Below are 27,639 nucleotides of genomic sequence, written 5' to 3'. Positions count from 1 at the left end.
GTAAGTGAGTTAAATTGGGTAAAGTTTGCTTGTAGAGCTTGATTTAAGGTAGTGATTGCCTTGTAAGTTGTTGTTTTGTATGGAATTTAAGCAGATGCTTGATAAGTAGTGACCACCAGATCTTATGTGTAAGATCAATACGATGTTTCTTGATAAAAGTTAAAGTAGAGTAAAAAGTTTAGGTAAACAGGGACTTTCTTGTTAAAGTTTGTTAATTATTGAGTAGAAATATATGATTTATTTAAACTGACTAACATTTTCTTTACAAAAAGATGGGATATATATATATGAATATTTTCTTTTTTTCTTTTTAGCTTTTCTTATTTTTTTTTTGACTTTTTTCATTTTTCAACTTTTTTCAATTTTCGACTTTTTTCATATTTTGACTTCTTTCACTTTTGCTTCGTGTGACCTCTTTATTCACTTCTATTGTCACAATAGATTGAACCTTTTCTAAAAGACAGCAAAAAAGGGGAGCGGATATTAGTTTATCCAGAAAAAATGGACAAAAATAACTGCTAATGCCATATTCCCCAACGGGGAATCGAACCCCGGCCATGTCGGTGAAAGCGACAGATCCTAGCCACTGGACCATTGAGGACTTCTTGAATGATAAACGCTATAATAGATGGTGTTACGCCTAATCACGTGATTGGTCGACGTCATCAATTCCTGCAGTGGATGTACCTTATTTTAGTACTGTGAGAATAAAGAGAAAGGATAACTTTTGTTCCGATTTATAATTTTAATTCTATCTTGGGAAGCTTGTCTAACAAACAAATACTTATTGTTCGATCCCTTTGTGTTCACGTTCAATTAAATTTATATATATAATCCTTATTGTATATTTAACTGAACAATCCCTAAATACTACGTTTATTCTATTGCGACTCGTTAAGAATCTGTTGGTTTAATCTTAAGGAAGAGATTATTTTTGACGGATACACTACAATAATATACTCAGAAGGAATTGGTGGAATTATTGTTATATCCAATTCAATCACTACGTGCGGCTGTAGAACAACAGTAATAACTAATCGAAAACAGTAATATAATAACAACCAAGTACCAATTGTCTCATGAAAAGTCTAAATTTTAAATTGTAACATTCGTAATCGGTGCGGACCGGGTTAGCTCGGTCCGCGAGTGTTATACACACCCTTAAGTTCGCCCTTCACCTAGGAGCCCTGTTTTAAGCAATTTTTTGGATGCCGTATTCCAATAAGTGTTAAATATGATTCATATTCAACCCATAAAAAATCAGGATAATGGATGCTTTAAAAAGATTCACTATATTATTTTCTCTATTATTCGGTCACGACTAATTCTACTTCTTTTATATTACAAGTTACCCTAATATAGCTTTTAATGTAATGACACATAAATGAAAAATAGATCAAGTTAAGAAATAATTGTAAACAGTCCACTTGCATAGACAGTGATAGGTCTTCATACTAAAATTTATTCATAAAAGATCTACAGTTATAATTAATTAAAGTATCTTAGAAAGAATTTAATGAAAAGGGTATAAATGCTAGGTACAGTGATATTAAATAAAAATGAAACTTTTTTCAGTCTCGTTAAATTTTATGGTCTTTTTTTTTTTTATGAGATATTACTAAGATTATCTATGACAGATATGCAAAAGAACAAATGAAAAGTTATCATAATCACAATCATAATCATAATTATAGATGACACTTGCTAAAGCACCTGAAGATTAGAAGAACGCTTACAATAGAAGATATCAAGCCACCCACTCAATGATATACATACCAGGCTTCTATTAGAGTGATTTTTACTTAAACTTCAATAAAGATCAGTATCAAAAAGTATTTACACTGTTTCTTTATTTTTGTTTTTATCTTTTATTTAATTACTATTACAAAGGCGAATCTTCCAGATCAGTTAATGAACAATAAGATCTATACTAAGCAATGAGTCAAAAAATGTTATAATTAATCAGCAATTATCCTTCAATCAGACACGTCAATTATTGGATCCTCGCTCATAACCATTCATTTATCAGTCAGCTGATAGAAGGATATGAATAGCACGCCTTCTATTTTTAGATTACTATTTTCTAAACGGCTTTTCCGAAACATAACAGCATGGATGCAATACATTGTATTGCTATACGATTAAATTTTTTCATGTAAATAAAAAAATTTAATAGTATAATAATCATTTCTGGAGCACAATAATGAGTTATAATAAATATAAAAATGTTTGTCCATAAATGTGTCTCTTGCTTACTATTTACACGGATCCTTTTCCATCATCATAAAAAGGATACTACTTGTTTGGAGAAGTCGAAACAGAAGATGCCAACAACAAGTTAAAATGTAAAGTTAAGGGTCTTTACAAGATTGCCTCGTTTGGAAGGATTGTTCTTATAGATAGCAAGTGTAGCTATTTTCTTGCGTTCAGACATGCTAGCTCAAGCATCAAATCTCATGCAGTACGTGGACATGTTCTCAGCCTATTTTATTTTTATTACTAGCGCCTTATCCGCAATACGAGAAGAACAAAATAAAATAAAAATAGAAGTAGATCAGTATAAATTAATCAAACTCTATCTGATCTGGTAAAATTGAATTAAGATCTCTTTTATTGTTAAAACTGTGCTTATTTATATGAATTTAAGTGATGACCTTACAATATTATTACTATGCTAACCTTTTTGAATATATGTTAATGATTAGCTGTGGATCAATACGGTCTTAATTTGTTATGTGTTTATTATGAATGTAAACCAATATAATTTACCTTGGGTATTTTTATGCTTATTATTATGTGAGTTTATTGTGCTATGAATGTCATGAAAATACATCTTAATACACACGCGTGTGTTGTCACACATATTTTACTTTGTTTTCTAAACGCATGATTTGTCCTGGTTATTCAATGTCTGTGCGGTACCTTAATATAATTATATTTGTATTCTTCTATAATAGAACGTTCTGTTATGTCATGAACGCTTTTAACTGGCTTATTGAAATGATTAATGATTAACCAAAGCTCGATTACAACGTATAAATACAATAACGAGCATCTGAAAAATTAAGTAGATACATCAACTATTATCGTCGGCTTTATGACTATTCAAATTTCTGTAAAGCTTTTATACACAATCGCCAAGTTTCATTAGTGCTGTCGCGATTTGATTTAGAAGAAGCCATACATTTCCACAAGCTCGACATTCAGTGTCAGTCTCGAATTCAAAGAAGCAACAAAAAAAAAAATCAATTAAATTTATTCGACTTTATCGAAGCATATTTGAGAATATGATTTCGAATGGCCTACTCATCCTTAGAGCTCTTCAGTTATAGCAGCTTTCCTAGCCTCTTCAATTCTAATGATAAGGCCATTACAGCCAGTCATTGGAGGTCCTTCTAATTCGGCTTATGAATAAAAGTATTGTCGATAATCAATCGGATCCTTTCAACTGATTTACATACAAGGTGATCATTTCATTCCGGCTTTTATTAAATCTATCAAATTAACAACACCAAGCGTATAAATCATACCAAGTAGTAAATCCAAGGGATCTCTGACTATTGCAGCCAATGGCTTGGTTGCTGTTCCTTTAGATCTTAATTTCTACTAGAAAATGACCATAGATCACAAAATTTCTTGGTGCCTTTATGAAAAGAAAGAAAAAGCTTTTGAAGACATCCCCCAAAAACCTCAATTTATTACAAGCCGGTGTCTGATTATTCTGAATACTTGTAATCGAGGGGAACTCGAAATTCATTTTATTAGGTCACAAAGCACAAAATTCTACCATATCATATATATTGAAGACTTTTACAATAAGAGGGAGCGTACTAGTAACGTCTATTAATATCCGTTATAATAGCATTGCAATAAGTTTGGTTAGACAATGTAAAGCTGTCTACAAATACTCCGATGTCATTCAGGAATAAAAAAATAGGAACATGTAGTACATTCGATTTGTGTAAGCATTCTTACATTGATGTTCTCGTGTCACTATTATAATTTGCAATTAAAATGTTGTAAATTTGGTTGTACCTGAATTTGTACCAATTCTTTTCTATAAATTCAAATCCCCTTTTTTTTTATGAGAGATTCAATAATTCCAAAAGCGTGACGCATACGTCTTTAAGAGACTTTGTTGACTATTGAACAAATAATGATGAAAAAACCCCAATGGTCCTCATGGATAATGAATGATGAGCTAATGTATAATATTAGCTCATAATATCTAAAGTTTATTCAACAAGATATTTAAAACAGTACACGTATAATTTCAAAATTGAAAAAAAGCACCAATGACGCCTTAAATGGGAACAACATAAATCCAGAATCTAGTGTCATCAGTCAAGTACTTTTTGTCTTTGGCAAGTTGATCGTGAATCCAGTTGACGCCATTCTTGTAGTTGGTGATATCTTGAGTATAAGGATTGCTCAAACCAGATTGGCCATTTCTGTGACCAGCGAACCACTTGTCAGTACCATAGAATTTTTGAGATTCTTGTCTTGCCTTGATATCAGCCTTAAGGTTTTTATTAAGTACTGCACCTTTGTTAGCATTTGAGGCGGGTTGTCCTTTGAATTGAGAGGTTGAGGTACGAAGCATGAACCAGTTTTGCTTAAAGATACCAAAGTTAGCAGAGTCACCCGACTTGTTGTCACCATAGGGGTAGTCAGTGCTCAAATGATCGTTTTCAAGCATAGCAATTGCAATATCCCAAATACCACCACCATTTCTTAAGATAGCCTGCTTTTTCTTACCCAAACCAGGGACAATGTAGCTGCCTCTATCAGCAGCTGCAACGAGACCAATGACACAGAAAAAGATGAAGCTAAGGTACTTGAGAAGCATTGTTTTTTTTTTGAATTGATTTGTAATTTGAATGATTGAAAAAAAGAGAAGCTATTTTGACCTTTATTTATACTTGTTCAAATGAATGCATTCTTTGATACAACACACCATTTTTTTTAAATTTCAATTGAAAAAAAATAAATTTGATAGGCATAAGTCAAATTAATTTACCAAAACAAATTTGATAAACGGAAGTAGATTGTGTCAGATTCGGAACTTCTGTTTCTTTCTAGTCACATAAACTGAAAGTAAGTAAAATGTAATGATTATTTTATACTTCAAATGACTCCCAGTGAATTATACTGATTACAATATACCTTTTATTTTCCTAGTAGGAAAAAAAAAAGAATACGTCTAATAATCAAGATTGGCGGAATATGGACTGTATGATTTGAAGAAAAAGATAATTGTGTAGATCCGGTATCCATGTATAGGATATTGATCATGTATTTTCTTACCTTTAATGGATCTCCGCAACAGTTATTTCAAACAAGAACATATTGAATGTTGCACTTCAATTTATGTAATCAATGAAACAATTGTTTCAGAACTTTTCTTTTCCAAATCGAGATTTTGTGAAGCAAATGTATAAAAATGTCCACATTTATTATGTTACATTTTAACATTGACATAAGTCATTAAGATAGTTGATATTAATCACATTGCCTTTGCATTAAAGTCAACCGACGCAATTAAAAACATTTGCAAAGACGTTAAAAAAAAATACAAGACCCAGTATACAACTTCAAGAATTGCGGTGATCATTCGAGTCATTTCCATTTATAGAAAAAAGAAAAAGGGACGGATTTAAAAAGTACAGTCGTTCCAACGTCAAAGGGCGGCTCTTTTTTTTATGTTTATTAAAACTCATCAAAGAGTATAAGGATTACGAGCGATACAAGTGTATTAAACAGTGACTTGTCGCGAAAATACAAAAGAAATGAGCATAGAGAATTGTAAGCAGATAGTTTCAATAGTTTCTTTTGAATTTGATTGAGGACAATTTCATCCACGACTGGAGTCTGTTCAAAGAATTGTTGTCAGTGGGTTGTCCAAATGAATCGAATGATTGTAGCAAAAAAAAGCATAGATTGTAAACTTGTCATGATAGCATAAGATGTAATACTTGGATAATCAAAGTGTGGATAAATCCTCGAATATTGAGCTACAGTTGGGATCTTTAGGATTTGACAAGTATTTCTTGAAAGCAAGAAAAATAAAATAAAAAAAAATCAGGCACTAAAAAGATTTGAAATTGGGACACTTCTGCAGATCTTTTTTTTTTTTCTTTTTCGAAAAAAGTCTTACAGCAATTAAAATGAATCAATTTATACTTGAAGATGGTAAAGGCAAAATGCTTAGTGAAGATGGCAATGAAGTTTTTGTACTTTAAATGGGAAGTTGATGAACCAAGTTTCCCACTTGGAGATGTTACTAGTTTTAATGAGTATCTCGATTTTAAACCTCCTGAGAAACCAAAAGACGAACGAAAGGAAGCAACTAATAGTAAAGTAAAAAGTGACAATTCATCCGAGAATGATGCTTCAACCCTCAGAACGTATCGTAAGTATAAAAAAGAAGACATGGAGCATTTTTTTTCCTCGTGAATGAAAAGGGTATGACTGTTCGCGGTGCAGCAAAACATTTGAAAATTCCTTCTAGCTCCGCTTTCAATTGGCAAAAAAAAAAAGTATGGAAGCGTCGGACGAATTTGTTGAATTGAGAAAACCTGGAAGTGGAAGGCCAGTTGGTAGACCTCCGAAGTTGACCGATGCTCATCGACAGTATCTAGTAAAGCTAGTAGACGAGAACGATACAGGGTTGGCTCTTGACCAGATGATGGAGAGTTTGACGACCGAATGTATGGGACTGCAAATGTCTAAGTTGGCTTTTTCACGAGTTTGCCAGAACAAAATGTAGAATCAGCTGTCAAAGAGCTCACTTTCAACCTGAGGAAAGGAATCGTCCTGAGAAAATCGAGCAAAGATACAATTGAGTCAAATATTGGGAGGATACTGACATGGATTTTGAAAGTAACTGCGTATTCATTGATGAAGCAGGTTTTCATATAAACATAAAGCGATCTTTTGCGTGGTCACGAGTGGGAACCCGAGCAATTGTAAAAACAAAGACAAAATCGAAAACGACAACAATCCTTGGGGCTATTTCACATCCGTTTTTTCGATTTTTTTAAGACTTACTCTAAAAGACGAACACACATTCAGTTCTTGGATGTCATTGAATATGTAGAGGATCAAGAAAAACGAGCAAAGATACTTGACACATACAACAAATGGCGCAAAAGCAAGAAAGCAACAAAGTACTGGAAACAAAGAGATCAGGCAAACAATGGTAATGCGGATAAGAATGATGTCATTACAAAATCAAACTTGACTTCGACAGGCTCCATTACATTGGAAACGACAGAGACAGTGGAATCTGTCACCTTGGACGAAGCCAAAAAAATAATTTCTGAAAACCTTACACTTTGCGATAACAGTACAGATGGTAACCAAATTCATTGGCTCGATTTAAGCGTACTGTATTTGAGTCGTTGGAAACATCGCTTTTAACCTTTGAAAGTCATCTGCAGCATCTTTTTGCCCTCTCCAATGTCCTCTTTATTGGAAAGAAGGCTTATCACACGGATTTGGAGAGTCACTTCACTTATAATATAGAGTGTATCTGTCAAAGTATGTACAATTCTCTTGGATTCAAGCCCTCCGACCATAAATTTCCCATGAAAATCATGATGGCTTTAATTCAAATTGTGAACAACGTCCATTATGGATCCGCATCAAGGATAGATACTGCAACTAAACTTTTAGCATTAACAAGTGACAATATCGATCCAATTATCATAAAATTGCTATTATGTGTCAAGTCGATGATCGAAACGCTTCCATTGGATAACCAAACGGAAGAAATTCAAGAATTTGAGTTATGCACTAGGTATCTTCAACCATTTTTTCAACCGCTCTTTGACAGTGGAGATGATAAAATTCTCTTTAAATGGACAAATACGATTGGATTAAAAAACACTGGCAATGATATCTTGACAAAAAGTCGACCAGATGGATGCGTAAAAGATTCTCGAAAACCAATCGGTTTTTATCAAAGTAAAACCAATTGACAAGTCAAAGGATCACAGAAAAATCAATCTTGATTGACACCGTTTAGGTATCTTTGCAAAAGAAGCGACCACCGAATACAAGTTGAAGCACACGTTTGAAGTAATGGTCATTGGTAAGTTTGTTATAAATAAAATCGGAAGAACATATATGCAGCCACTTGACATACTAAACCCTGACCATATTTCTTTAGGTACAAACATAAAATTCTAAGTAAGCCAGCTAGTAATGTACTTGTTATGGTTGAATTGGATAGTGTTCGCCTTCCATTATCGCTAGATGAACTGCTCCCAATTTGTTCCATATCTCGATCGCTTGTACAATGTTATGAAAGCAATTTTTAATTGTTGTTACAGTGAATCAAATATATGTGAAAAGTGCGATTTTGGTGCTTCATTAGAGCCTCGAGTCGTAAAAGCAATTACCGAACGATCAGTAGACAGAACTCAGATTGTTTTTACTATCCATATCATTAATTCTTAACCTATCTGCCTGCATTATAAAAATATATGTGTAATGTAAAGCATTATATCTATAATAGTTATTTTTTTTTTTTTACCTAATTCGAGTCAACATGAGCAGCATCAGCAAAGTAACCAACTATATGTATCCCACATCTAAAACATCAAAAATTATTTTTTGTTTTGTCCAGCAGCAGGGCGATGAGTTTTCAAAAAAGAAAAAAAAGGGGACCCCATAAATTCACTTTTCGTGATCTTCTGCGTCAAAAAGCTCTCGCTCACCTTAAAAATGCATAATGAAAAGTGTCAAAATAAGAATTGTAAAATAGGTTCACTATTCGTCACCTCTTGTTCCCTTTGATGTGACATGGATGTGTGTTTAACCTATTTTTGCAGGCCAGTACAGTCATTTAACTTGGTCTTTTGAAAAAAAAAAAAAAAAGCCGCCCTTTGGTGTTGGAACGACTGTACAATTCAAATGATTTCTTTGTCAAATGTAACATAGCACACCAGACAGTGATATTACTTTTTAAAAAATGAAAAAAAACTCAATGCTACAGTTTATTTTTTAACAGCAAGCGATGATCAAGTCACTTTTTAGTTTTCTTCAAACACTTGATCCTTCAGGACAGTGCTTTTGTTTTGTATGCCTGAATCCATTTAGGGTGTCTCTTGTCCTTTTCTTTCAGCCAATCAATATAAAGCTTGCTATTTCCATACTTGCACTTTAATTGCTGCGTGGAATCAATTAAAATTCTATCCGGATGCATCTGTAAAGATACCTTTTTTGCTTTTTAATATTTTCTCTATTCCTTGTCTTGAGCATAAAGCGTTTTATTCCGTCTCTTCTTAATAAACCATGGTTTCCTCAATCTGTAGCCTGTCTAAGCAACCAATCCGCTGCGTCTCCTTTGTGGGATTTCATCTTTTTTTAAATTGAAAGTCTTGAAGTCAGTTATATGAAATTCGAATGCGAGGGTTACTTGCTGTGTAATAGTATTGGAAAGTGAACTATAGAGGTTTCATAGCTAAGACTGTGAAGATGAGCAAGTTCCACGGCGATTGCTGGTATAAGGAGGAATGCATTGCTTAGGTTCCTCCTTATATAACTGTAAAGAAAAATATCCAATAAAAATATTATATTTCTTTATGCTATTGATCATGGCAAACTGATCGTTTCAAAAAAGGTGAAAATGTTCTTTTGCATTTCATTCACAAAATCTTCAAGATTCGTTTGTGTTGAAATGATGAATAAGGCATATTCAGGGTTCACTGATATCTTTGATACCATTCTTCCTTAAACTCTATACTGAAGACTAATTGGTCATTCTTGATAATTATATATAGATCTCAAAGCATAAGGGTAAATTTTGATTATAAGTAAAGTTTCGCGAAATCTATGTAGAGCTTCTTAGTAACAAGATTCCAGATAAAAGCGAGCCTTGGTACGTTCAATGCTTATTTTTTTTGTTTATCAAGCTTCAGAATAGTCAATAGTAATTTTGTTACATGTTAACGACAGAAATATCATTCGTTATTGAATTTAATAGTTTCTTTTATATACATGAAACGTATCTTTTACATAAATTTCCCAAACCTTTAACATCTATTGAAAAAAAAAGGGATATCTACATGATCCTATTACTATTGCTCCTTCTTTTCCTAATTAACTTTTTGTTTGAATGATTTTTTTTATATCTATTCTATTTCTCTTCATTTATCTTTTTTGATTTTTATAGCTAAATACAAAGTCTTCTTCATGTCAACCTAAATGGCCTGAACAAACCTGGTTATAAACAACTCTTGTAATGTTTATATCATTAAACCAAGATCGAAAGCGCAGACGGATAGCTTGTTTTGCAATGAACTCTAAAAGAAGAAGCACAGGATCGTGTGAACAGGCTTATGGCATATGGTTTTAGATGCATGCAAACGTCGTACTTTTTCTAGAATGTGTATAAAATGATGTGGGCTAGCCTATGTTACCCTCATGCCCAGCTTTTTTTTTTTTTTTCTAGAGTAGCTTGCAATTTATGAGGCTGTGCATTGTTTAAAAAAAGCGTAGTAATAATGAAGGCGCAGGAATGCTGTCAGTGATCGAAAGTACGTCGATCATGCTCTGTGATAGGCTAGAAAGAGTCTCAGGTATTTCTTGTGGTCTTTTTTTAAACCAAAAGACGCATGCTCAGCATGAATAATGACATAAAAGGTTAAGCAGCAATCCCTCAAATGATCCAAATAAAGGATTTATAAGGAGAGCTCCTTCAAGGGCAGCCAATATGAATTGGCTTTCTAGATGTAAACAAATATTATGTTTGTATTATTAAAAAAGCGAACCGGATTATCTCCTTTTTTTTTTATATATAAATAAACAATTTCAATTAATTAAACAAAAAAGTAATTTTCTTTTATACATCACTTGTTTCTTTTTATCACAAGCCAAAAAAAAAAAAAATAATGTCTATAAAAGATACTTCCCTTCGTCAGCAAATCGCTTTAGCTGGAGCTGCTCTATCTTCCCTCGTCGTTTTCTTATCTTTAAAATATCACGACCGCCCTCTTTTTCGGAAAAGAATTGAGGGCATCCCTAACGTGAAAGGTTATCCACTTGTCGGTAACCTTCCAAGTATACTGAAGCATGGTGAAAGGTTTTATGATTACAATGTGGAGCTCTTTGAAAGTCATGACACACTTACATTGTAAGATACTCATTTGAGTCGATTTTTTTTAATAACAAACGGTCGCATAGAGCCTATCCAGCAGCAGGCATTCCAGAGACAATCACTACAATCGACCCACAAAATATCGAATACATCTTGAAAAGTACGTGACAGTGAAAAAAACAACAACAGCTTTGTTTATCTTTATTTATAGCAAACTTTTACAATTATGTAAAGGGGCCCCAAGCAAAAGCATTCCTGTATGATCTTTTGGGCTATGGTATCTTTAATGCTAACGGAGACAAGTGGAAATATCAACGCAAGACGGCAAGTCATATATTCAACGTGAAAAACTTTAGAGATCAATTCACAGAGTAAGTAAAAAAAAAAAAAAAACCCCAATCACGGCTAATTTTTTTTTGAATATAGTGTGTTTGTTAAAGAAATGCATGTTATGTTTGATAATATTCTTGAAAAAGCTTCTATAGAAGGAACAGTGATTGATTTTCATGACGTTATGTTTAGATTCACATTGGATTCATTTGTATAGTAAAGTTGTTCTTTTTATTTGTTCCTTGTATAAACTAAACCAACTTTTTTTCTTGTTTAGTCTTGGGTTTGGCATCCAGTTGGACACACTTTTGAATAAAGAAAAGGCCCCCTTTGCTGTATCTTTTGATTTTCTTCAACGTCTAAGTGCCGAGCGCTTTATTGATCCCTTAATGGGGATCAAAGAGGGTTTGGTGAACTTGTTTTGCTCTAAAGAAAAAACTACGCGCTACAATGTCAGCAGAGTAGATAGCTTTGCCCAGCAAGTCATTGAACAAAGACGTAAGGAAATGAAAGAAGGCAAGACGGATCACAAGGACCTGCTGTCTCGTTTCATGAATGCGACCAATGAATGCGGGGAGATGTTGAGTGATCGAGAGCTTCGAGATAACGTCTTGAACTTTATTATCGCTGGCCGTGACACCACGGCGCAAGCCGTGTCCTGGTTGTTTTACTGTATCAGCCAACACCCTCAGGTTGAACAGAAGATGCTCCAAGAGATTGAAAAGAATATTACAGACGAGATCGAACGTGACTCTCCTGCTTTGTATGAAGCTGCCAGTGAGATGAGCTATGTTCATGCCGTGTAGGTCTCTTTCACATCCCACGCTCTCCTTAACCTGCTTCACCTTAGGTTTTATGAAACACTTCGCTTATATCCAGTGGTCTCTTCAAATCAAAAATATGCTGTTCATGATGATGTGCTGCCTGATGGCACCCATGTCAAAGCAGGAACATATGTCGGTTGGCTTTCATACGCACAAGGAAGAAGCAAGAGAATTTGGGGTGAAGACGCCAAGGAATTTATTCCGGAAAGATGGATAGATGAAAACGGTAAATTAAGAAGAGAGCCTGCTGCAAAATGGTCGGCTTTCCATGTTGGTCCTCGTGTTTGTTTAGGTAAATAAGACAACCTGTCTTTTTTGTTTGTCGCTTATTTTTTTTTTTTTTTTTTTTTGAAAGGTCAAAACTTGGCTACACTTGAGGCACTTGTATGCATCATTATGATTCTAAGGCGCTATTCATTTAAGCTGGTAGAGAACCAGACGATTACTTATAGCCTCGCGTTGACATTGCCAATGAAACACGGTCTAAAGATGACCATCGGAAAGCGCTAAAGCGATAAGATATGTCTGCTTTTAAACTTAAAAATTCAGCAGCACAATAAAATGATCGATACAATATTTACAAAAATGGATGATGGGTAGTTTGTAAAAAAAAAAAAAAAAAAAAAAAAAAAGAGGAAGACTTGATTTAAATTTGGGACAAGCTTGTTTTTTTTTTTAAGGATAAATTTACAATCTTACTTTATTTTGAGGTTTTCAAAGAAGCATGTACAAGAAAAAGGAGAAAAATACGATAGCAATGATGAAGTAACTGTTGACCATAAAGTGTTGACAGGCATGTGTAGTTATTTGGAGGACCAAGTCTGAGGAGCCTACACAGAGTTGAAGGGCCGCATGAAAATAGGGAAAAATAGAAAAAGGCTTGAATAGGAGCCCATGTGATGTACCCTGGCTTACAAAACTTGTGCTTCTTTGTAGTTATGGATGCATAGTACAAAAAAACACTTAAAACTTGGGCTGATGGATTACCAAAAGCTGAACAAAATAAAATATATATAAAAAAAAAGCAACCCAAAAAAATCCTTTAGGAAAGGACACGAGGCTTTTTTTTTGATTGTATGTTTGGTTAAAATCCTTCTTTTCTTAAAAGTAGTATCTTAGTTTGAACAATTGAAAAACATCCCAATCTGATATAAAGTCATGAAAGACAATCACAGATCGAGTTTAAGGGAGACACTTACTATTAACCTGTCAAGCGTGATGGCCAAAAAGTAACTCAGGTTTGATACATTTAGATTAAAAGATGGGCAAAGACAGATATACTTGTGCACAACAAAATCCTACAGTTCTAAAATTTATTCCATCACTGTACGAATTTTTTTTTTTTCTCAAAGTGTACGAATATTTTCCGAAAAAGGTGTACAAGAATAAAAGGAGGAATAAGATTCTTTACTTTGTGATGTTGTCTTGAATCTTTATTCTGGTTACTTCATGAATCGTTCATCAAAAGAGAGAAGAGAGATAAGCTCTATGTTTAAAAGAAGTAATCTCTAGTCATCAAGTCTTTTCTTTACTTTCATGAGCTATAACACTTGAGCTCTATTATGTTGTCAATATAAAAACAACTTTATCATCTTATGCTGATACATTAAGCACACACTGAATCATTCAATCAACTTGGTCATTAAAGTATTGAAACAACACATCCTATCAGTATCACAAGCAATCTTGCAAGCTGAATTTACCTTTTCTCAGCCTGTGTCAAGAACAAGATAAATACCGGAGTTTGAACAAGTAAAAATACTTTTGGTTTTGCATGACACTCTTTTCTTTCTTCCCAACATGAAACAACTCTTTTTATTCATTTCATTGATTGCTTCTTGTTTAGCTTACAGCACAATCATAGACATCATCTCTGATCAAGAAAGATTTTCAACTCTCGTCAGCCACTTGCAACGTACAGAGCTCATACCCTTCATCAACAACTTACCACGAGCCACCTTTTTCGCACCAGACAATATCGCCTTTGCCAAATACCCTCATGCGATCACTCGAGAGACTTTACTCTATCACCTCTTGCCTATGCCTCTCATCACATCGGATATGCGACATGGTCAGCTGGTCGAGTCCATGTATGTGCGCGATGGCTATCTCGAGTCTGGACAACGCATGAAGTTGACGAAAAAGCTGTTTACGATTCATTATGTGAATGATGCAAAGATGATGGATAATGACATCTTTGTCAATAAAGAAACAGTGATTCATGTCATCAATCGTGTGCTTGAACCACCCAAATCGCTAGGTAAATCCTATTATCACCCACTGAACAGGCCCACTCACACAAAAAAAAATTTTTTTTTATAGAGGATTTACTTTATTCTCTTGACAGAAAAATGTATGATTTAATAAAGAAGGCCAAAGTACCCTTGTGGATGAATAACAAACCGCTTACTGCTTTTATATCCAAGCGGTATTTATTGGATAGATTTAAACAGATTGAGCAAGACTACTTGATATCCCACTATGGTTTAGAGGAGCTTCAGATGATGTTGAAGTACACGATTGTTTCAGAGCCTGTTTATTTTGATAATATTGGAAGAGGAGAAACAAACTGTAGGTGACATAGGATGTGCACAGTCACTGATAGACATTGAAATAGATGGAACTGAATCGGGAAAAGTAATCAAGATCAAGTTGAACGATTGTAATGAGATCACGGTGAACGGATTAAGAGTTTTGGAAAGAGACATTATTGCTGCTAATGGTAAATGTAGACCTATTTTATGTACTTGCTTATTAAGCCATCCTTCACAGGTGTTGTACATGTATTAGAGGATGTGCCTTACACAAACTCGTTTGTGTTTGATACACGAAAATACCTTATTGGCGTGAATGCCACCAAATTTATTTCTTTAATTGACCAATATCAGCTCACTTCACTTATCAGTAGCAATAAGACCATTTTGGCTCCGTTGAATGAAATGATGGATGAAGATGACATTCCCAATAATCAAAAGATACAGTGGTTGACCTATCACATCATCCAAGGTGCTTATCCCTCAGAAAATTTATACGACATGATGCTACTCAAGACCCTTTACAACTCTTCGATGCTCAACAACCGACCCCAACGGCTTGTGGTTCATGTGGATAGAAACACGAGAGAAGAAAAGGGTTTGATGAACTCGGCTTATAGTTTCAATCACCAAAAAGTGGTTGGCAAAGAGAGTAAGATGCGATGGATAGAGTACATGACTTCTGACTTGATTGTCTAGTGTCTATCGATGGAAACATCATCTATCGAATTTCCAAACCACTGGGCCTTCCACTGGACATCTTCAGTACGCTCGTCGTCGATCTCAACCTGTCGACGTTTATCGCGGCCATCTACATCTCGAACGCAGCGGACAAGATCAGATCGGCCAAGGGTATCACCTTGTTTGCTCCCACCAATCAAGCCTTTCGCTCCCTCGGCCTTGTCTCCCGCTACCTCTTTCATCCTTCTGGCCACCGTGACCTTCGAAAGATCCTGGAATACCACGTTGCCCTGTCCCCCCTCTATTACCAGGACTTGCTCCATCACGGCCTACAGCCCGTCGACACCTTGCTGACAAACGAAACGCGCCTGATCAACAGCACCCGACAGCACGTCCGGTTCGGATCTGCCCTGGTGGAAGCATCCGACCTGCCTGTCTCGAATGGCGTGGTTCACATGGTACACACCCTCCAGATCCCCCCTACGGTCCAGATCAGCCATCGTCGTCTGCTGAGAGGCATCGAGGCCAACCTGATGGAGATCGTCCTCACCCGGACCGGTCTGAAGGATCAAATCGAAGGCACCGACTGGCTCGTCCTGGCCCCGACCGACAGGGCCTTTGAGCAGCTCGACCTCGAGTCGCTCTGGAACGACACCGCTCAATTGACACGGCTGGCCAAACTTCACATCTTGCCCCGCAAGCCAAAGGTCCTCTGGGGTGAACACAACACCCTACTGACCTCGGCGGCCAACAGGGTCGTGTTGGAATCGACCGGGTCGGGTACGAGGATGGTCAGGGTGCTTGGACAACCGCCGGGGATGCATGCGCATGTCCTTGACCTTGGCCATCTTCACCAGGGCGGGATGGTGATCGAGATCGATGCCGTCCTCTGGCCTGTGGAGGACACCAGTCGGGCACGGTCCCTCTTTGCTGCCCTTTTCTGGATCGGCCTGATCGGTCTGGTGCTCACCGTGGCCTATGTGGTCTTTATGCGCGTGTCCTCAGCCCGAGCTGGCTATCAACCGATTTTGGACAGGGAGCAGCCGAGTGTGGCAGAACAAGAAGAAGCCGAGACGGCGGCTCGCATGTATCAATAAAACCCTGTATCATCATCACATCCAAAACAGAGTTTACGTAGGAGACACGTCTTTATGGCTGCTGTTCAAAGTAGAAAAGCAGTCATTCCGATCTTTCTCTCCCGCTGTCGATCCATAGAAATACTTTAATAAGCCACTTGGTTGCTCTTTCTTTTTTTTTTCCCAAATAATAAAAAAAAAAACTTGAATCATGCCTCAAGATCGTAAGTTGTTTTGAAGTTCAAGATGCCTGTTTGTTTTGATTAACTGTTTAACTGGTAGTTCAAACTGGAAATCAACCTGTCTCTAAATATGCTCATGCTGATAATGAACCTCAGAATGGTACAAAGGATAAAACGGTTTTTAATCATATTTAACCATCGCATATGACACAGCAAAGGAAAGAGTCCAACAAGAATTAAAATTATTACATGCTCGTAAACAAGCGATCGATCTTAAAAAACCAAATGCATCCGTACATAAAGTAAAGAAAGGAGGCGTGAAAAAGGGATCCAACAGTAAAAAGCAAAAGAAGATTGCTCGAGCCCTGGCCGTCGCTGAAAAGGAAGAAAAGAGAGTAGAAACAGCCCAAGAGAAGGCACGACAACGCAAGATGGTCAAGACCCTTTGGCAATAATGAGTTGCAGCAAAACCATTTCTATTTATTATAAACCAAGACCCAATTTGTCTCGACGAATCACAGCTTCAAGTGGAGCCGTGATGCCATTGTTGCTCGTTCCCAATGCTTGTCCTTGCTGCCATCTAATATATCCCTCAAAATAAATAAATGTCCTCTTTTGCTAGCTATGACACTTACCCCATCGCAGCCAACATGCGGTGTCCAATGTTATCATCTCCGATCGGTGCCACGTTTTGACCCACAATGGTGCCGTGTGTTGCCATGCCCTTCTTTTTCGTTGCCTTCTTGTCTTTCTCCTTCTTTTTATTATTCTTTGGCTGTCTTGCTCCTTTTGTGTGAAGTGTGAGTTGCTTTTGAGTGATTCGAGTGTGCTCATCCATGCTGGTTTGCATTTCTGAAATATAACGATCAATGGCACTTCGATTGGCTGGCAAGTAGGTCTCTGGTGTCTTTCTGACGACGATATGTCGTATTTCACGATGTCCAGTTCCTTTAGAATACAAATTATAATATTCAGAAAGGATATGTACTTGCTTTCTCAAAAGACCTGGCATAGGCGCAAACTCAAAGCTAGCGATGGAAGCGTCTTGAATAAAATCTCTCAAACGTCTATACATCAAAAGGATGAATAAAAAAGGATTTTTTTAAAGGAAGCTTACTTGTCAATTTTAATCAAGCTCGGTTGTTCTTTCGCTTCTTTCTCCTTGTTTTTACCCTTTTGCTTTTGTTTTCTCTTTTCTTTCATCTCCTTCTTCTTCTTCTTTTCTTCTTCTCTCTTCTGCTGCTTTTCATACCATGCACGCATGCCTGGCCGTAAGCTTGGAGGAACCTGTGAGATGGCGGCTTCTAATGTCTGTCCAAAGATCTCGGGATCCACAACGGCATCACTGGCGTCACGTATTTTCTTTTTACTGCTTTTCATGATCTGCTTATGAATATTGTCTTTTGTCATCATGGCCTCTTCTTCCTCCATTTCCGTCAAGATCCTTCTCACTCGCTGATCTTTTGTTTCATTCAACGCATCATAATCATACTCTTCCGATGGTTCCTCTTCCTCCTCTTGCCATCGTGTGGAAGCAATGAACTCTTCTAAATCTTCATCGCTTTGAAGCAACATATTCTCCACATAATCTTCCATGATTAACATGTCTTCTTCTAGCAGTTCATCTTCTTCTGTGTCATTAAGGTATCCATCACGATAGAGGTCATCCTCTCCTTCACTCTCATCAAAATCACTTTCAAAGTCCTCAATGCTATCCTCCGTACTCTCATCCCCTTGACTCTTTGATAAATAACTTGTGTCCTTGGAACTTTCGCCTTGTGTTTGCTTTGGTTCCTTTAAAGAAAGATCGGCCATTGAACGCAGTGTGGCTTCATCCAATTCACTCGTATCCTCCTCTTTTATAAAAAAAAGTAAGTTTTCATTTTCTCTCTTTTTAATGTCTTTCAAACCTTTGTTGTCGGGTGATTCGCTTGATTTTTGAAAATTCAAGGGTTGAAGATACATTGTCTTTTTCTGTCCCTTTGAAGGTTTAGGTTCAAATGATTTATGATCTCCCTTCTTCTTTTGCTGCGGATGCTTTTTCTTTTCTATACTCAATCACAGTCAAGCCTTGTCCACTTTATTATTTTATTATATTTACTCAGGTTTTCTGGTGGGCTGTCTTGTTCGTCGCTACTGAACTGTCCATAAATTCTAAAGTCGTCTTCCAACTCAAAATAATCGACATTGGTTTCTGGACGATATAAAAAGCCATCTCGAGTAGGAATCAACTCTCTACGACCTCCTCTACCATGACCTCCTCTACCACGACCCCCTCTACCACGGCCTCCTTGTCTTCCACGACCTCTTGATCCTTTGTGATGTCCTCTCATGGCTTGAACTAGTCTTTTTTTGTTTAAACTGAAAGGAAAAAAATAAAATTAAAAAAAAAATAAATTCTGCACTTTATTGGTAAAAGTGACAGCCTTATGCAATTCGTCCAAGTCGATTGCTGCGGAAAATGTTGTACGGAGTGTTCTGCGGAGTCTTCCTTTTCCGAAAAAACAGCAATTGATTTGGCCTAAAAGAAAGATAGATTGAATCGTATTTATCATCATCCAGGTTCCTCTAGGATCAAGCATGAAGGGTATACAGAACACAGTCAGTTTGGAATGTAGTCATGCCAAGGGTGATCATCTGTAATGCATCTTTGTAGGATCGGAACGTACACATTGGCTACAAGTTGAATAGGACCTCTATCGATCGATGAGAACATACACCTCGTACTCACTTGGGCTTAGTCCAAACAATAGAAAGCAAAAGTGGGGATTATTCCAAGGACCATGGGAAAAATACCCCTCACATACTCTTTGTTCACCCTTCTATCGTAACAAACAGGAAGCCAACGCTTGTACCCATGTGGCTTTGTTAAGGATCTTGAAACACTTGCAGGTCGATTTCTAAAGAGCACAAAGCAGCCTTATGAATCAATGAAAGCCGTTTAAAAATACAAAAGATTGTTTGGTTAAATAATGCTTTTTTTGAGAGCAAAAGGGAAATAAAACAGGGTGGGACAAGATTAATGAGAAAGAAGAAAAGATGGTTCTATGGACACATACAATTGTTGCTTTTATGCATTATGGCTTGTGCTTTTTTTTAAAAGACATCTTTTTTTTTTATCCTCACCTAGTTTCTTTCCCCTTTTGTAGAATGACCCAATACAACCGTTCCTTTCATACATGCTTTGATACCCAGCAAATCAAATGAACAGGCCAATCACGTTCTAAGCAACACTACCTTTTGGCTGTGAAACCTGGCTTGTTCAAACGCTTAGGTGATCGATGTTACCTTGAGTTTCGCAGACAGCGATCATTCTCTTGATCAAATCAATTGACAAGTAGCCAAGTATTCCTTTGTGCTATGATTTGTAAGTAGAGATCCTTCTATTTTAAATACGTAACAAGTGATGGTCATACCTTGGTGCAAGTAGCGATGTTTTGAAGAAGCATAGGATAGCAGAATATAACTAGTAAGATTGAGGAATGGTCGATGTAAAGTAGATTGTGGGTATCAGTCATCTCCATACTGCATCTTACACTTATTTTTTGCAATAACAATCCAGCCATCCTTCCTTGTACCGGCTTGATTTTCATCCGTCTTGGGGTTGCTGAAGAATAGAAAAGGTTTCATATCTTGAGCAGAAACACCTACAGTGTGGCAAATGACTTGTTGTCACGGTCTTTGGACAGTGCTGAAATGAAAGCAAGACAAGTACATCGATTCGTGTGATTGTATTGTTGTTTTGGTTATAACGTATCACTCAACCTTGCTGTTGTGATCGTACTTGATATTGGAACAAGGCTTGCTTGTTCAACAGAGCGGTGGATAAAGCTGATTGAGGCATTAACCCTTGCGCACACAGCCAGGTCGATCCGAATCCAACCTGCTTTCATCACTTATCTCTCAATCATCCCAATGCACACAATCCAATCCAGTCGTACAACCTATGTCACTCTCCTACACCACCCATCCAGGTTTGACTTTAGACAAAATGAGTCTCATCCCATTCATCTCCAATCGTTCCTTGCCTTGCTCAATTACCATAAAAGTCTCTCTCTCTCTTTCAGATCATGTTATCATGAGTGATTCAAAATCTCGTTTAAGCTATGTTTATTCTACTTGGTTGCTCATTCAATTGAACCAATAGTCCCTACGGTACATGCACTCTTGTTCCATCACGTATACGTTGTTGAGGAGGGGATATGTGGTCTAAAAGAAGTTTCCCTATTTTGTTTGAATGTTCCTCAAAGTGGATTGAGTAACACTTTTGACTTGTGTTGAATGATATAAACATAGATGGGTAGTGTGATTTGATTTGTATTTCACTGCTTGTGTCAAGATCTGATCATAAAATAATGTCCCCCCCCCCTTTTGCTAACACATTCAACTTTTGATGATTGACTGAAAAAGTATATTCCTCTCCATGAAACCATTCAACTTGATCATCCTTATAATAGCTCAAATACGATAGTAAGCATATTTCATTGTATTTACAAATACAGATTTTTCTAATTCTACGATTCTTTATTCTGACTTTAATAAAGTACCTTGTGACTGTAATGAAAAGCGGTAAAATACCTTTTGTAATTTACTTGTCTGAAATACCAGTTTTATATAATTTACTGTTCATAGGAAAAGAAAATAGAGGATACATTCTCCCATTAAAGTATTATTTATACCTTTCGTTCACAGTAGATATTAATTTGTATTCATGATGTGTACAGATGATACCTTCATACTTTTATTCCCTTTTCTCACTCATTCTTTCATGGAATACAAAGCTTATCTTTTTTATTACATGTAAGACATAAATTTCATCACTGAAAATAAAATACAGGTACCTAAGTTATAAATTGAGTGTAACACAAACTGTATGATTGTTCAAAAGGCAAAAAAAAAAGAAAAGAGGGTAAATTATTTTAATTCTCCACTAAAATCAGATAAGCCAGTGGAAAATAAACAATAAAGAGTAAGGCTTGAAAAAAAAACACAAAATGATTTATTTCCTTTTCTTTTTTGAAGCCCACAGTTATGCTTTCTGTGTAAAATCCATCCAAGTCTCATTGGTGAATTCTTGTGTGATTTCCCTTTTTTTTTTTTTTGTTAGAGTACAACCTTATTCTGGGATCAAAAATAATGGCAATGTGTAACACTCTCTTCCAGATCTTCTCCAACAAAAGAAATATATAAAAAGGGCTGCCATTGGATTCTTTTTCAACCTTTTTCCTTTTTTTTTTCTTTACCTTTTTCTTCTTCTCCCCTTTCCTTATAGAAATGAAGTCCATTGTTGCTGCCATTGCTGCTCTTGCTGTTACCATGGTCTCTGCCCAGAGTACGAACATTGTGACTCCTCACGCACCCACTCTCAACCAAGTGCTTACTGCTGGTGAGACGACCACGATCACTTGGACTCCCATTGCTGGCTTCGATACGATCTCTACCATCGATCTTTTGCAAGGTGCTGCCTCTGCTCTTACTCCCGTGACTGGTGGTCATGTCGCTAGCAATGTTGCCTCCTCTCTTGGTTCTTACTCTTGGACAGTTCCCTCCACTCTTCCCGCTGGCTCTGACTGTAAGTTGAATAGAAAAAAATTGAATGTTTCAAGGGGAAAAAAAAGAGGTTAACGAGTCAATACATAGACGCTTTAAGCTTTGGTTCTAGCCCTAACGTTTCTTACACCCCCTACTTTACCATTCAAGCCGCTTCTGGTAATTACTTTGAAACATGGGAAATTTTTTTTTTATTCATTTTTTTTTTCTAGGAACTTCTGGATCTTCATCTAGCGCTGTTTCTTCATCTGCTGCTCCCTCTTCATCTGCCGCTGCTTCCTCTTCCGCTGCTTCATCCTCCGCTGCCAGCTCTTCAGTAGCTGCCTCTTCCTCTGCTGCTTCTAAGCCTGCTTCTTCCAGCTCTGCTGCCGCTTCTACTTCTGCTGCTTCTAAGCCTGCTTCTTCCAGCCCTGCTGCCGCTTCTACTTCTGCCGCCTCCGTCAACACCTCTGCTGGTAACAAGAATGTCGCCGCTGTCGGTATCATGGCTGCCGCCGGTGCTGTTGTCGCCGCTCTTATTTAAAAAAGGAAATTTCCTGAAAGCTTATTTTTAATTTTTTTTTTCTTCTTTACATCTCTCTAATAATAAATACTTTTTTTCCCAAAATGATCTCTCGCATCCTCTCTCTCTTTTTTTTGAACCCACTTTTCAAATTTGAGCCTCAGAACAAATCAACAAGGATCATTAGTACACATTGTGTGTCGATGTTCAAAAGGCTGTTGTCAGTGATTGGGTTCAGGTAGACTAAATATAGAATACGGTCATACCTCCCAAAATGGTAGAGTTGCCATTTTAAAATAAAAGAGTTGGCAGCGAAAGAATGGATATTTTTATATTTCAGTGATCCAAAAAAGGGGTGCTGTTGTCTACCCGGCGTTTTTCCTCACCTGCCCTTGGTATACATTCACCCACTTCCTTCCATAGGGTGGTCTCGATGGATGACGGACGATCTGTCTGCTAAAGAAGCCATCCTGTTACTAAATTGCCCACTCTACACTGGTGGTGTTGTACTCATTGTCGACCGACACATTCGGGTTGAGTTACTCAAGACGTGTGAAACTCATGGCTTACAAGTTCGTAAAGGTGGAATTCAGCAAAATGTGTTACTCTGAATCATCCTACTGCGCCTCTTGACTTGCAAACTGTATGAGCATGCCCTGCCTCGTCCATCTTTGTTTGCTTACCCTTGGTGTGTCCCCATTCAGACCTGGCGGCTTTCAAGCTCTTGTTCACTGAAACTGTTCCAAAGTATCAGTCACTATAAACATCCCTCAGCACAACAGGAGAGGTCAATCCTACTCGTTTCTCACAACTGATTTCTTCAAGGTGCTATGCAAATCATGTTTGCCCACAGATGGACTGACGAGCCACCTCTTCACAAGCTCACAGCGTGCGATACAGAAAACAAATGCAAAAGAAAGAGGGACAGGTCGTGAACGAAAGGGATGGTTCCTATGGGCGAAACGACCTGCGATGACAGGAAGCGTTTCCATTTTGCAAGCCTAGTTTCTTTATCGCTCCCTCCATGTACCAGACGATACTCAGCCGCCCCTCTTACCTCATGTCCAACACCCGAGGATCATTGTACAAAGGGACGGTGGATGACAACCAAGGCTGGATGCTATCAAAAATCCATCCTCTCGTACCGATCGACTCCAGTATCTGCTACAAAGGATGCAGGATCGCGGGGTCTAGGCTATTTTGCCATTGTTGCCCACCCTCGTGATGGATCTTCTCCTCTGGAGACCTAGGACAACGCAAGAACAAAGCCATTGTATTCGCTAGCGTCGTGGTGAGTTATTTGGAGGCAAACCAAAGCCATGCCCAAGACATCCATCCACCATGGTCTCGATAGATACCCATGGCTTTGCATTTCTGCAATCGTGCCTGGTGCTTTATCATTCCCTTTTTGATAAACTCCTCATGATGGCTGGGCGGTTCCCCTGGCCTGTTCAATCCTTCTTGGGGCTGACAAAACAACATGGCTGACTTCTTCAGAGTACCACGTCTCTTGACGAACGCTTTCTTTGTTGGTTCAGCTCTCATCCTTGACTTCCTGATTCCTTTATCACCCACTTTTCTTTCGTCTTATTTTTGCCCCCCTGTTTCCCAAAGGATTTTTTGTTCTCTTTTTCTTTCTTTGATCTTGTTCGGGCGGCTGTTCTTGTGCTCCATTGGATATCCAATGCATTCTTTTTCATTTTTAAAATAAAGTCCATGAAATCAAACGTATATTTTTCTATTCAGTTCCTTTTTTCATCCCTACGGTAGGTGGGCGGGGTAGTATGAAATGAGATGGATGGGTTAGAAGAGATTTTGAATGATTTAATGAATGCAACACAAATATATCATGCAATCATCAAGATGACTCTTCAAGCTATTGGGCTATAAGGCATGTGGGTTGTAACCCTAACAACCATACCGACTTCAATGATGTTACTGTCGAAAGCCTAAATGAACTAAATACAAACATGGTATATTTTTACAGGAAACAAATTCAACCATTGAATACAGTTCTATTTCATCCTAAGCTTTAAAAAAAAACATTTTGAAGACGTATGAAGGAAATAAAAGAAAAATGAATCAAAATAGAATATAAGAGCAACTGATGAACACGATATACAAAATGTAGTTCTCAACGACAACAGACTTGTTTTGCTCATCAATCATGTCACTTTAAATACAATAAAAATGATCTTCTTTTCTCTTTTGTGAAAACAAGAGGGGTTGTTTCTCTTCTTTTTCTTCTTTTTCTATTCCTTTTATTACACGCTCACACAAATGACACTTTTAATTTTCTGCTGCTTGTATCAGAGTGATGTTGTCTCCCTTTAATAAAACTCGACCTAATGCATGCATAAATCAATTGCTCGCTTCACACTTCTTTGCTTTTTTACCAATTTTAACTCTTGTTTTGTTCTTTACATCCACTTCTTCGGCGGCTTCAAGTACTAGATTCATAAATTCGTCAAAACCCTACAGGAGAAACGCGTTAAAACAAAGAGTGTCTTTTTCTTTTCTCTCTTACAATGATTTGTCCTTCAATTCTTAAATCACTCTTTTCAAACAACCAAATTTGAACTCTTGATTTCTATATATTTCATTCTTTTTTTTCAGTCATTGTTTTTATTGATTAATCCATTCTGAATAAAAACTTACATTTTGAAGGTATCTAAAAATAAGATTCTACAAGTTACAATGAGTCATCTTATTGTGAGCACATTTGTCTGCTTCTCTGCACTTACAATGGGTTGGACCATAATCTTTTGAACTTTGGACGACATCTTTATAAATAATTAGTACAATGGACAGAGAGAGAGAGGAAAAGAAAGAAAAAAAAAAAAAAAAAAAACAATAATAAAAAAAAAAGCTAGTCCTTTATTGAATATCCGATGTTTGCGTCATACATACATTTACAATTTCTTTGCGCCCCAACTACAAAAGACAGAGGTTAAGTGAATACAGTTGTAAAAAAGTAAACTTACACTCGAATGGTACTGTCATCACCAGCAGATACATATTGCATCGGTTCAACAGGACACCAACTAATACAATTCACAGTACTTTCATGTCCTTCCAGTGCGTCTAATAACGTTTCCTGATCTCGACTCCAAATATAGACAAGATTATCTGCAGCAGATAAGTTACTCCAGTCGTGTACCTCTATTTCGATTTATACCTTCACTACCACTCAAAATAAGCGATTCATCTATTCCGCCAATAGTAGATCGTATAATGTATTCTTTTTGCTTTTGTCCGGAATATTTATGAGCCAATTCTAAAGTATCCAGATCCCACAAGTGAATCTCTTGAATGTCTTGGATATTAACCAGTGCAAATTTTCCATCCTTGGTGATCGAGAGTGAAGTGATCGTTCCTTCTTCGGTAATTTTACCCACTTCGACTATTTTCATATCCTCTACATTGTATATCGTAATACATTTATCCAATCCAATCGTAATCAACCTCTTGCCGTCCTTGGTCATCTTCATGTCCGTCGTACGATGAACGGCCCATCGTGCGATCGGACTCCTGTCATCCACAGACTGTGGTAGGGTGAGTGAGGTGATGGACGGATGATGTCATTTTTCAATATTTACCCACATAAATAATACTTTATCGCATGCACCCGTTATGAAATGTGCATTGTCTGGTAACCACACACAACTCGTCACCTGATCTTTATGCTGTATAAAGGTATGCATCAAGACACCCGTGTGAGGGTTCCATAACCTGACAGCATTGTCTGTACCGCATACTAATAGTTTTGAATCATCTGGAGACCAAGCACAATAAGACCCGCTCACTTCACTTCTAAATGACTGTATTTGTGTAAAAGTCTAATGGAGCGTATCAACACATCTGTACAGTCTCTAATGCGAATTACCTCCATGTCCCAAATGATACATGATCTGTCTTTGGATACCGAAGCTAAATATTTCCCGTTATTTGAATAAGCAACATGCCATATCTCATCTATGTGTCCATGCAAGACTTCTATCGTGTGTAATGGAAATACATCTCTACAAGGGATCATTAGCCAACATCACACACTCTAACTTGTTTCTTTTACCTATCACAGACATGATCTGAAAACAATGAAAATTCAAATTCTTTCCTTGGATTATGATAAAAGCATTGTCTCTTTTGCCATTCGACCGCTTGGTTAATTAAACTTAATAGCCTGTGCTTAGGTATCATTGCAGATGATTCAATATAGTCTACAGTCTATTAGCAACATCAACATATGATCCTATCTAGCTCTTTACTCTGTAATTCAATCAATAAAAGTTCCCTTGAACTACCGTTGGTTCCATCCCACTGAGCTTGTGTCATGACATCCTCTATCGAAGAACACAAGACCAAACTGGATAATTGATGCAATCGATCCGTATTCTCTCCCAAGGGCGTAATCTCATTGCGCAACACGTACAGTGCTTGCATCGTTTCATTCTTTTCTAAAAGTTCCAAAAATTTTTGTTGTCGAATCAAAAACTGAACTTTGGCTACCACATTCGGACTGTGGGAGATAAAGGGTAAATCGCCCAAGAGAGTCTCTGCTAATGCCCAATCTCCTTTCAAGATGCTAGAACGAAAATAGGATACAATGTCTGACTCTAAAGAGATGCCAGACTCTGTCTGTAGAGCGGAAGCTGTTTCTCTACAAGAAAAAAAGGGATAAGAAAGGAGGAAAAGGGATAGAAAGAGTGTGTTTACTGATAACCAAGATCAATTAATGACTGCATCATCAACCTGACCAGTTCTTCTTTTTTAATATTGTTTAATAAATTACTTGACGAAGACTTTGCAATGGTCTTTGTTGTTGTCTTGGGTGAAGTGTTTTTTGTAATTTGCAT

General features: G+C 37.0%; 8 protein-coding genes and 1 non-coding gene across 9 annotated transcripts; 4 read left to right on the top strand and 5 right to left on the bottom strand.

The window, feature by feature from the left end:
• Positions 1-529: 529 nt before the first annotated feature.
• On the bottom strand, positions 530-601 carry RO3G_19148. Its single transcript has one exon. It is a non-coding gene; the product is annotated as a tRNA-Glu (tRNA).
• Positions 602-2,338: 1,737 nt separating this feature from the next.
• Positions 2,339-2,434, bottom strand: RO3G_12106 (uncharacterized protein; the record flags this gene model as incomplete). The annotated part of the gene is made up of 1 exon (XM_067666690.1): positions 2,339-2,434. The coding sequence occupies one exon, from the start codon at positions 2,432-2,434 to the stop codon at positions 2,339-2,341; it is 96 nt and encodes a 31-aa protein (XP_067522791.1).
• Positions 2,435-4,303: 1,869 nt separating this feature from the next.
• RO3G_12105 (uncharacterized protein) lies at positions 4,304-4,849 on the bottom strand (the record flags this gene model as incomplete). Its single annotated transcript, XM_067666689.1, has 1 exon — positions 4,304-4,849. The coding sequence occupies one exon, from the start codon at positions 4,847-4,849 to the stop codon at positions 4,304-4,306; it is 546 nt and encodes a 181-aa protein (XP_067522790.1).
• Positions 4,850-6,541: 1,692 nt separating this feature from the next.
• RO3G_12104 (uncharacterized protein) lies at positions 6,542-8,193 on the top strand (the record flags this gene model as incomplete). Its single annotated transcript, XM_067666688.1, has 6 exons — positions 6,542-6,765; positions 6,930-6,968; positions 7,059-7,357; positions 7,528-7,968; positions 8,030-8,095; positions 8,174-8,193. 6 exons carry the CDS (start codon positions 6,542-6,544, stop codon positions 8,191-8,193), a joined length of 1,089 nt encoding a protein of 362 aa, XP_067522789.1.
• Positions 8,194-10,898: 2,705 nt separating this feature from the next.
• On the top strand, positions 10,899-12,768 carry RO3G_12103 (uncharacterized protein; the record flags this gene model as incomplete). The annotated part of the gene is made up of 7 exons (XM_067666687.1): positions 10,899-11,140; positions 11,191-11,264; positions 11,316-11,475; positions 11,531-11,650; positions 11,712-12,197; positions 12,285-12,550; positions 12,614-12,768. The coding sequence occupies 7 exons, from the start codon at positions 10,899-10,901 to the stop codon at positions 12,766-12,768; spliced, it is 1,503 nt and encodes a 500-aa protein (XP_067522788.1).
• A 1,290-nt stretch (positions 12,769-14,058) lies between these two features.
• On the top strand, positions 14,059-16,570 carry RO3G_12102 (uncharacterized protein; the record flags this gene model as incomplete). Its single annotated transcript, XM_067666686.1, has 5 exons — positions 14,059-14,518; positions 14,581-14,829; positions 14,876-14,980; positions 15,031-15,444; positions 15,492-16,570. 5 exons carry the CDS (start codon positions 14,059-14,061, stop codon positions 16,568-16,570), a joined length of 2,307 nt encoding a protein of 768 aa, XP_067522787.1.
• A 644-nt stretch (positions 16,571-17,214) lies between these two features.
• On the bottom strand, positions 17,215-19,064 carry RO3G_12101 (uncharacterized protein; the record flags this gene model as incomplete). Its single annotated transcript, XM_067666685.1, has 5 exons — positions 17,215-17,311; positions 17,367-17,798; positions 17,849-18,587; positions 18,642-18,779; positions 18,833-19,064. The coding sequence occupies 5 exons, from the start codon at positions 19,062-19,064 to the stop codon at positions 17,215-17,217; spliced, it is 1,638 nt and encodes a 545-aa protein (XP_067522786.1).
• A 2,983-nt stretch (positions 19,065-22,047) lies between these two features.
• On the top strand, positions 22,048-22,804 carry RO3G_12100 (uncharacterized protein; the record flags this gene model as incomplete). Its single annotated transcript, XM_067666684.1, has 3 exons — positions 22,048-22,303; positions 22,372-22,440; positions 22,494-22,804. The coding sequence occupies 3 exons, from the start codon at positions 22,048-22,050 to the stop codon at positions 22,802-22,804; spliced, it is 636 nt and encodes a 211-aa protein (XP_067522785.1).
• Positions 22,805-25,695: 2,891 nt separating this feature from the next.
• Positions 25,696-27,639, bottom strand: RO3G_12099 (uncharacterized protein; the record flags this gene model as incomplete). The annotated part of the gene is made up of 8 exons (XM_067666683.1): positions 25,696-25,717; positions 25,768-25,827; positions 25,931-26,328; positions 26,383-26,540; positions 26,670-26,713; positions 26,856-27,003; positions 27,052-27,368; positions 27,500-27,639. 8 exons carry the CDS (start codon positions 27,637-27,639, stop codon positions 25,696-25,698), a joined length of 1,287 nt encoding a protein of 428 aa, XP_067522784.1.

Source organism: Rhizopus delemar, genomic scaffold (genome assembly GCF_000149305.1).
Source record: "Rhizopus delemar RA 99-880 supercont3.10 genomic scaffold, whole genome shotgun sequence".
Classification (NCBI taxonomy): Eukaryota; Fungi; Mucoromycota; class Mucoromycetes; order Mucorales; family Rhizopodaceae; genus Rhizopus; species Rhizopus delemar.
The sequence above is the reverse complement of the archived record's forward strand: the minus strand, read 5'-3'. Positions and strand labels throughout refer to the sequence as shown.